The following is an 11,529-nucleotide window of genomic DNA, read 5'->3' as shown; positions in this document are numbered from 1 at the left end:
CTGTGATGGCCCTCTTGTCTTTGGTGCCCATGTAGGAGAACATGTTGGGCCTGACCCTGAAACAAAGACAGAACTATGAAACGTAACGCCAGCGCTGATGTGGGATCAGTGTTTACCAGCCGCAGACTTGTCTCACAGACCTGAGGAACTTGGAGAGAAGGTTGATGGCCTCCATGGTGTCCTTGTTCTCCTTATAGAGCACGAAATGGCAGAAACTCCCACGGTTCTTCGGCCACGAATGCTTTCGAGGAGCTTCGGTGGGAGACAAAGAAAGAGACGAATGAAAAAGGACAAAGTAATGAAATAGAATGAAACAACATAACTGAGCTTTTATTGATCTCATTTTAATTTTTGTTAAAGAAAACATACTTGATCAATATCACCAAAGCAACAGCTATGCAATGTATTCATGAAAATAATCTACCGTACGAGTTTTTGAATTAAGCAGACGCTAACAGCACATTATATTTACAAGAGCCCTGCAATATTTCTATAGGAGGGATAGAACCGAGATTTATTTAGCGCAGCACGTGTCAAATTCAATATAAACAATCAATATAATTCTGTTGAGTTCAATATAATCCAGCCACTGTTTCCTGATCTAGACTTTAACATCTTTATGACAGTCACACCGTTTTAACAAGAGCTCAATGACAAGCTTTCATGGCTGCCTACAACAAAAATGTTTTAATGAAACAAAACATGGTAAAAATGTAGCTACACCACATTGGTTTCTGTTTCTGCACACCTTACGTATATTAAAACTCAAATATGGATGAGGAAAGACTTGATTGTGAATCCATAGAGTCAGATTAATTTTAGCTTTTCAGGCCGAGCACAACCTTCGATCAACTCAGATTCAACAATCTGTCTGAGAACAAGCTTAAGGTCATTTAGCAACAAACACCAGACATGATGAATATCAATATTCCTGCCGTTAAGATAAATCATGCTGCTGTGAGACCAACATCAGTGCCTGACTGACTAACTGTGAGAATATCACCAATAACCCAATCAGATCAAAGTCTTCTGTGTGTTGGGAAGCACTCGGTCTGGTTTCATGATGGATATGATGATCAAACCGAGCGCTGAATCCAGTCCTAAACAAACCAAACTTCAAGGGCAAACAGAACAACATCTCTATCTGTTCACCTAATATGAACACGCTGCCATTTTTGGGATTGAGACGAGTCTTATGGACTGAAAAAAGTATAGAGGGAACAGAAGGAAAGATTTCCTGACATCCCCGTCCCTGGACTGATGTGGGATTGACCTTACCTGCGGCGGGTCTGACCTCTGTCCACAGAGAGGAGCGTGGGAGAACAAGAGAGCGTTACTCAGGACGGCGAGCAGACACACGGCGGAGGGTTTGCATGCGCGGACGAGTCCGGATTCACCGTTCCGTTTCCGTTCAATTCATTTTTAACATTCAGTTTCTGAAGCTAAACAACGTCAGTCAAATGGACAGAGGAGTAAATCTGAATGATGCAACAAATTCAGCTCATTCCTTGAGTACTGAACAGGAACAGAACGGATCTCCTCAGGACAGAAGCTGCCTGAACAACTCTGAGATGGAGCATCATGGGATAATCCCATCAAGCCTGCATCCACTGGGATTCTCTTGTCCTCACATGCACATTCACTCATGCACACTAAAGCACTTCAGCTACTCATGCAGGTGAGGTGAGACTCATGCAGCGTGAGTTCAGAGCGCCATCTAGTGAGAAAGCCCGTCTAAAACACCGTCTGAGCTGAAACGGACTCAACCTAAACCGAGTTCTTCAGGGAACTGCAGACGGGTACGGGGAGCGAGCAGCCGTACCTGCCAGCGCTTTCTGCCCCGCAGCATGATACGCCACGATGAACTTCTTCCCTTCCCTGTCCTCAGTCTTGGTCTCCAGGCCAGGATACAGCGTCTTCACGGCTTTGTGCAGGAGAGTGCGCTTCTCCTTTGAGTCCTCCTGCACCTGAGAGACACATCAGACCACATGATTCATTCCAATGTGCTCGTTCATAAATACTGTCTGACTCGTTCGTAATTAAATCACATAAACACAGCTATTAAAACACCGTTTGAGGTGTGCGACCTAATGAGTGTTTCCTGACGCTTCTCTCACCTCGATGGCCACGTTCCCCTCTTTGTTCTTGAAGAGCTGAAGCTCGGCCAGCTGCTGCTTCTGCTCCTCCGTCAGACTCTGACACTCGGCCGGACTGAGCTCCGGAGAGATTTCCTGAGGCACACAGAGAAAAGCTTTCCTTCAGACAAGGTCACTCACAGGGTAGAGTAAATACTAGCGTTTATTACTGCTAGACGTATGACATCATCTACACTGATAACAGCTTCAGACCTGCTGGAGGTTCAGTGCACTAATTAATCCAACCTACGAGCCCTGAACCTGAAGATGAACCTGAAGAAGAACCTGATGAAGAACCTGAACCTGAGGAAGAACCTGAACCTGAAGATGAACCTGAACCTGAAGATGAACCTGATGAAGAACCTGATGAAGAACCTGAACCTGAGCAAGAACCTGAACCTGAAGATGAACCTGAAGATGAACCTGATGAAGAACCTGAACCTGAAGATGAACCTGATGAAGAACCTGAACCTGATGAAGAACCTGAACCTGAGGAAGAACCTGAACCTGAGGAAGAACCTGAACCTGAGGAAGAACCTGAACCTGAAGATGAACCTGAAGAAGAAACTGAAGATGAAGATGAAGCACAGCACCACTACATTCTACAGCTTGATTCAGTCTAGATCTTCAACCAGAAGGCACTGGATTACATTTTTTGACTGTTCTGACTTGTAATCCTACCTGAATCATAATCATACACTGTTTGCTGTTGGCCACAGGAGAACTGTGTCTGGTTTCTCCCAAGGTTTTTTTCTCCATTCTGTCACCTGATGGAGTTTGGGTTCCTCACCTGATCTGCCTGTACTGACACCACTGTATGAGAACTGAACGGAGGTGGACAATGACATCACTGTTCACTCCAGAGCTGCTGTAGTTAACAACTTTACAACAGAATGAGTCAATACTGAACTTACTTAAGCTGGACAATGACACTATCTTCTTCTAGAGCTGCTGTGCAGCCAAAATGATGTTCCCTCTATCGCGGTGAAGCTGCTTTGACACAATCTGTGCTGTAAAAAGCGCTCTATAAATAATGGAGACTCACTGTTGGACACAGACCGGCTCAATTTACATCTAAAGGTTCAATAAACTGAGACATTAAGAAAGAAAGATTCAGGACTCTTGTTTTTATAAGTCAGGTTCTGTTCTGTTCGTCTGTCACAACAATAATAAAACCTGTGAATTACCTTCATTTAAATTTGATTAAAACTTTAAATCGACTGACAGCGCTATTGATGAGAGTAATCCATGATCTCACCTCGACATCCGCGGGAACGGACAGATCATCCAAACGAACGATCTTCCCGTCTTTACTGATCTCATGGACCACAAAGTCTGAGTACCTGAAGAAGAGCAAGAGCGCTTTGATGAACACCGGGCACTGCTGTCACACACACTCAGAGACACACACACACACACACACACAGAGAAACACACTCACACACACACACACACTCAGAGACACACACACACACACACACTCACACACACTCACACACACTCACACACCTCTCCTTCAGGATGCCAGAGAAGCCCTCGTGTTCGCTGATGAACTTGTGAATGCCCACGTCTGCCTCACTGAGGCCGTGCTTCATCATGTCAGCAAAACTCTCCTCCTCCTCCTCACACGGCTCTTCTTCCTCATCCGGCTGCTCTTCCTCATCCTCTCCTCTTCTGCTCTCCTCTTCCTCGACTCTGACCCTCTTGGCAGCGGGATCCGGATCCTCATCAGGGAAAGATCGTTTCTCTCCGGTCAGAAGAGGAACAGAGACCGGTGTGGATCCAGACTCCTCCATCGGCTCAGAGCTGTGAAGAAGAGAGGAACTCACACTCATCTCTCTATCCATCCATCCATCCATCCATCCATCCATCTCTCTCTAGGTCTGATCTGGTCTACATTCGCTCCAGATTCACTCATATGGACTGCAGTATTCTTAATCTGGACGATTATAGTGTAAATATCTCCAGTTCAATCATCTGTTCTGACACACACATGTACACACATCTGATCTGTTGTAACACACATGTACACACATCTGATCTGTTGTAACACACACATCTGATCTGTTCTGACACACACATGTACACACATCTGATCTGTTGTAACACACACATGTACACACATCTGATCTGTTGTAACACACACATCTGATCTGTTCTGACACACACATGTACACACATCTGATCTGTTGTAACACACACATGTACACACATCTGATCTGTTGTAACACACACATGTACACACATCTGATCTGTTGTAACACACACATCTGATCTGTTGTAACACACACATGTACACACATCTGATCAGTTCTAACACACACATCTGATCTGTTGTAACACACACACACACACACACACACACACACACACACACACACACACACACACCTGATCTGTTGTAACACACACACACACACACACACACACACACACACACATCTGATCTGTTGTAACACACACACACACACACACACACATGTACTCACATCTGATCTGTTGTAACACACACACACACACACACACACACACACACACACACACACACCTGATCTGTTGTAACACACACACACACACACACACACACACACCTGATCTGTTGTAACACACACACACACGTACTCACATCTGATCTGTTGTAACAAACACACATCTGATCTGTTGTAACACACACACACACACACACACACATCTGATCTGTTGTAACACACACACACACATGTACTCACATCTGATCTGTTGTAACAAACACACATCTGATCTGTTGTAACACACACACACACACACGTACACACATCTGATCTGTTGTAACACACACACACGTACACACATCTGATCTGTTCTAACACACACATCTGATCAGTTCTAACACACACATGTACACACATCTGATCTGTTGTAACACACACATCTGATCTGTTGTAAAACACACACACACACACCTGATCTGTTCTGACACACACATGTACACACATCTGATCTGTTGTAAACACACACACACACACCTGATCTGTTCTGACACACACATGTACACACATCTGATCTGTTGTAACACACACACACACACACACACACCTGATCTGTTCTGACACACACATGTACACATATCTGATCTGTTGTAACACACACATCTGATCTGTTGTAACACACACACACACACCACACACACACACTGATCTGTTCTGACACACACATGTACACACATCTGATCAGTTCTAACACACACATCTGATCTGTTGTAACACACACACACACACACACACACACACACACACACACACACACCTGATCTGTTCTGACACACACATGTACAAACATCTGATCAGTTCTAACACACACATGTACACACATCTGATCTGTTGTAACACACACATCTGATCTGTTGTAATACACACACACACACACCTGATCTGTTCTGACACACACATGTACACACATCTGATCTGTTGTAACACACACATCTGATCTGTTGTAACACACACATCTGATCAGTTCTAACACACACATCTGATCTGTTGTAACACACATGTACACACATCTGATCTGTTCTAACACACACATCTGATCTGTTCTGACACACACATCTGATCTGTTGTAACACACACATCTGATCAGTTCTAACACACACATCTGATCTGTTGTAACACACACATCTGATCTGTTCTGACACATGTACACACATCTGATCTGTTCTGACACACACATGTACACACATCTGATCTGTTGTAACACAAACATCTGATCAGTTCTAACACACACATGTACACACATCTGATCTGTTGTAACACACACATCTGATCTGTTGTAACACACACATCTGATCTGTTGTAACACACACAGACACACACACACCTGATCTGTTCTGACACACACATGTACACACATCTGATCTGTTGTAACACACACATCTGATCAGTTCTAACACACACATCTGATCTGTTGTAACACACATGTACACACATCTGATCTGTTCTAACACACACATCTGATCTGTTGTAACACACACACACATGTACTCACATCTGATCTGTTGTAACACACACATCTGATCAGTTCTAACACACACATCTGATCTGTTCTAACACACACATCTGATCTGTTGTAACACACACACACAGACACACACACACGTACTCACATCTGATCTGTTGTAACATACACACATCTGATCTGTTCTAGCACACACATCTGATCTGTTGTAACACACACACACAGACACACACACACACACTCACATCTGATCTGTTGTAACACACACACACATCTGATCTGTTCTAGCACACACATCTGATCTGTTGTAACACACACACACACACACACACGTACACACATCTGATCTGTTGTAACACACACATCTGATCTGTTGTAACACACACATCTGATCTGTTGTAACACACACACACACACACACACACATGATCTGTTGTAACACACACACACATGTACTCGCATCTGATCTGTTGTAACACACACACATCTGATCTGTTCTAGCACACACATCTGATCTGTTGTAACACACACACACACGTACACACATCTGATCTGTTGTAACACACACATCTGATCTGTTGTAACACACACACACACACACACATCTGATCTGTTCTAGCACACATATCTGATCTGTTGTAACACACACACACATGTACACACATCTGATCTGTTCTAGCACACACATCTGATCTGTTGTAACACACACACACACACACACACGTACACACATCTGATCTGTTCTAGCACACACATCTGATCTGTTGTAGGGCTGCACGATTAATCGCATGCTATTCTCACGCGCATTTCGTCAGTAAAGCCGGTTCGTAGATTACAGCTAAATCGCCATCACCTGTTTTTAAACGCAGCGCCTTTTAATAGACGGAGCCGTAGTTCACGGACAAGCCACGCAATATCGCGTTCATTATCGCAGGCGATTCATCTGCGATATGAACGCGATATTGCGTGGCTTTTCAGTGACCTACGGCTCTGTCTATTAAATGCCGCTTCATTTGAAAGCAGGTGATGGCGATTTAGCGGTAATCAGGGAACCGGCTTTACTGACGAAATGCGCGTGAGAATAGCATGCGATTAATCGTGCAGCCCTAATCTGTTGTAACACACACACACACACGTACACACATCTGATCTGTTCTAGCACACACATCTGATCTGTTGTAACACACACACACACACACACACGTACACACATCTGATCTGTTCTAGCACACACATCTGATCTGTTGTAACACACACACACACACACACACACACACACGTACACACATCTGATCTGTTCTAGCACACACATCTGATCTGTTGTAACACACACACACACACACACACACACACATCTGATCTGTTGTAACACACACATGTACACACATCTGATCTGTTCTAGCACACACATCTGATCTGTTGTAACACACACACACACGTACACACATCTGATCTGTTGTAACACACACACACACACACACACACACGTACACACATCTGATCTGTTCTAGCACACACATCTGATCTGTTGTAACACACACACACACGTACACACCTGATCTGTTGTAACACACACACACACGTACACACATCTGATCTGTTCTAGCACACACATCTGATCTGTTGTAACACACACACACGTACACACATCTGATCTGTTGTAACACACACATCTGATCTGTTGTAACACACATGTACACACATCTGATCTGTTCTAGCACACACATCTGATCTGTTGTAACACACATGTACACACATCTGATCTGTTCTAGCACACACATCTGATCTGTTGTAACACACACACACACACACACACACACGTACACACATCTGATCTGTTGTAACACACGCACACACACACGTACACACATCTGATCTGTTGTAACACACACATCTGATCTGTTGTAACACACACACACACACACACACGTACACACATCTGATCTGTTGTAACACACACATCTGATCTGTTGTAACACACACACACACACACACACACACACACACGTACACACATCTGATCTGTTGTAACACACACACACACACACACACACACACACACCTGATCTGTTGTAACACACACATCTGATCTGTTGTCACACACACACACACACACACACACACACACACACACACACACACACACACACACACACACTCACATCTGATCTGTTGTAACACACACATGTACACACATCTGATCTGTTGTAACACACACATCTGATCTGTTGTAACACACACACACGTACTCACATCTGATCTGTTGTAACACACACATCTGATCTGTTGTAACACACACACACACACACACACACACACACGTACACACATCTGATCTGTTGTAACACACACATCTGATCTGTTGTAACACACACACACGTACTCACATCTGATCTGTTGTAACACACACATCTGATCTGTTGTAACACACACACACACACACGTACACACATCTGATCTGTTCTAGCACACACATCTGATCTGTTGTAACACACACACACACACACACACACACACGTACACATCTGATCTGTTGTAACACACACATCTGATCTGTTGTAACACACACATCTGATCTGTTGTAACACACACATCTGATCTGTTGTAACACACACACACACACACACACACACACACACACGTACACACATCTGATCTGTTCTAGCACACACATCTGATCTGTTGTAACACACACACACACACACACACACACACACACGTACACACATCTGATCTGTTGTAACACACACATCTGATCTGTTCTAGCACACACATCTGATCTGTTGTAACACACACACACACACACACACACGTACACACATCTGATCTGTTGTAACACACACATACACACATCTGATCTGTTGTAACACACATGTACACACATCTGATCTGTTGTAACACACACATCTGATCTGTTGTAACACACACACACACACACACACACACACACACACACACACACACACACATCTGATCTGTTGTAACACACACATCTGATCTGTTGTAACACACACATCTGATCTGTTGTAACACACACATGTACACACATCTGATCTGTTCTAGCACACACATCTGATCTGTTGTAACACACACACACACACACACGTACACACATCTGATATGTTGTAACACACACACGTACACACATCTGATCTGTTGTAACACACACATCTGATCTGTTGTAACTAACACACACACACACACACACACACACACACACGTACACACATCTGATCTGTTGTAACACACACACATCTGATCTGTTGTAACACACACACATCTGATCTGTTGTAACACACACATCTGATCTGTTGTAACACACACACACACACACACACACACACACACACACACACGTACACACATCTGATCTGTTGTAACACACACACACACACACACACACACACACACACACACACACACACACACGTACACACATCTGATCTGTTGTAACACACACATCTGATCTGTTGTAACACGCACGCACACACACACACACACACACACACACACACACACACACACATGTACTCACATCTGATATGTTGTAACACACACATGTACACACATCTGATCTGTTGTAACACACACATCTGATCTGTTGTAACACACACACACACACACACACACACACACGTACTCACATCTGATATGTTGTAACACACACATCTGATCTGTTGTAACACACACATCTGATCTGTTGTAACACACACACACACACACACACACACACACTCACATCTGATCTGTTGTAACACACACATCTGATCTGTTGTAACACACACATGTACACACATCTGATCTGTTGTAACACACACACACACACACACACACACACACACACACGTACTCACATCTGATCTGTTGTAACACACACATCTGATCTGTTGTAACACACACACACACACACACACACACACACACATGTACACACATCTGATCTGTTGTAACACACACATCTGATCTGTTCTAGCACACACATCTGATCTGTTGTAACACACACACACACACACACACACACACGTACACACATCTGATCTGTTCTAGCACACACATCTGATCTGTTGTAACACACACACACACACACACACACACACACACATCTGATCTGTTGTAACACACACATCTGATCTGTTGTAACACACACACACACACACACACACACACACGTACACACATCTGATCTGTTGTAACACACACATCTGATCTGTTGTAACACACACATGTACACACATTTGATCTGTTCTAGCACACACATCTGATCTGTTGTAACACACACACACACACACACACACACACACATCTGATCTGTTGTAACACACACATCTGATCTGTTGTAACACACACACACACGCGCACACACACACACACACACACACACACACACACACACACGTACTCACATCTGATCTGTTGTAACACACACATGTACACATCTGATCTGTTGTAACACACACATCTGATCTGTTGTAACACACACACATGTACTCACATCTGATCTGTTGTAACACACACATCTGATCTGTTGTAACACACATCTGATCTGTTGTAACACACACACACACACACACACACACACACACACACACGTACTCACATCTGATCTGTTGTAACACACACACACATCTGATCTGTTGCACACACATAACACACACACACACACACACACACACACACACACACACACACGTACTCACATCTGATCTGTTGTAACACACACACACACACGTACTCACATCTGATCTGTTGTAACACACACATCTGATCTGTTGTAACACACACATCTGATCTGTTGTAACACACACACACACACACACACACACACACACACACACACATGTACTCACATCAGTGTGGAGTGAGTGGCAGCACAGCGGGATCCTTCAATGCTTCTCTTTGGACAGTAAACAATGCGCTTTAACACAGAATGAGAAGAAAACAGCACAGATCTGAAAGAACAGAGAGCAGAGGTCAACAACAGCAGATTCTCAGGACTGGATCTGAACATATGTGATGATCTTACTGTGTGAACACGAGACGAACTGCCGCAAAACATCCACACATGTGTTCCTTCTGACTCGCACATACCCCGGAAACGAATCCTCAACAAAGTCCCGCCCCTCGACGTGTGTTATTGGCTTATAGCATTGTCAATCATTCCACACTGCAAATCAGATTACACAATAGGTATGATAGCGCCATATAGCATTATTAGTATTACCATGAATAACAACATACGAGCGATATTTTTAATATTAATACATTTACATTTTTATATAAAATAAATATATTTAATACACATAAAAATGAATACACTCATTGCAGTTGATTTTGATTTTACACTCAACTGTGTAAATCTAACGGCTGGATGGAAGTTAGCAATCTTATGAGGAAGGCTAGTCGT

General features: G+C 43.5%; 1 protein-coding gene across 2 annotated transcripts in view; it reads right to left on the bottom strand.

Moving 5' to 3' along the window:
• Positions 1-11,288, bottom strand: part of LOC125260921 (pseudouridylate synthase 7 homolog) — an 18,711-nt gene extending 7,423 nt beyond the window's left edge. Inside the window, exons 1-8 of one of the 2 annotated variants that reach the window (XM_048179428.1) lie at positions 11,149-11,288; positions 10,973-11,074; positions 3,645-3,941; positions 3,394-3,478; positions 2,118-2,231; positions 1,823-1,967; positions 141-252; positions 1-56 (exon numbers count right to left, since the gene is read on the bottom strand). The exon at positions 1-56 is cut by the window's left edge and continues 22 nt beyond it. In XM_048179428.1, coding sequence (XP_048035385.1) covers positions 1-56; positions 141-252; positions 1,823-1,967; positions 2,118-2,231; positions 3,394-3,478; positions 3,645-3,941; positions 10,973-11,074; positions 11,149-11,189 — 952 coding nt within the window. In that variant the 5' untranslated portion in view covers positions 11,190-11,288. The other variant, XM_048179427.1, reaches the window with a different exon arrangement.
• Positions 11,289-11,529: the final 241 nt, after the last annotated feature.

Source organism: Megalobrama amblycephala, unplaced genomic scaffold (assembly GCF_018812025.1).
Source record: "Megalobrama amblycephala isolate DHTTF-2021 unplaced genomic scaffold, ASM1881202v1 scaffold199, whole genome shotgun sequence".
NCBI classification, from domain to species: domain Eukaryota; kingdom Metazoa; phylum Chordata; class Actinopteri; order Cypriniformes; family Xenocyprididae; genus Megalobrama; species Megalobrama amblycephala.
The sequence above is the reverse complement of the archived record's forward strand: the minus strand, read 5'-3'. Positions and strand labels throughout refer to the sequence as shown.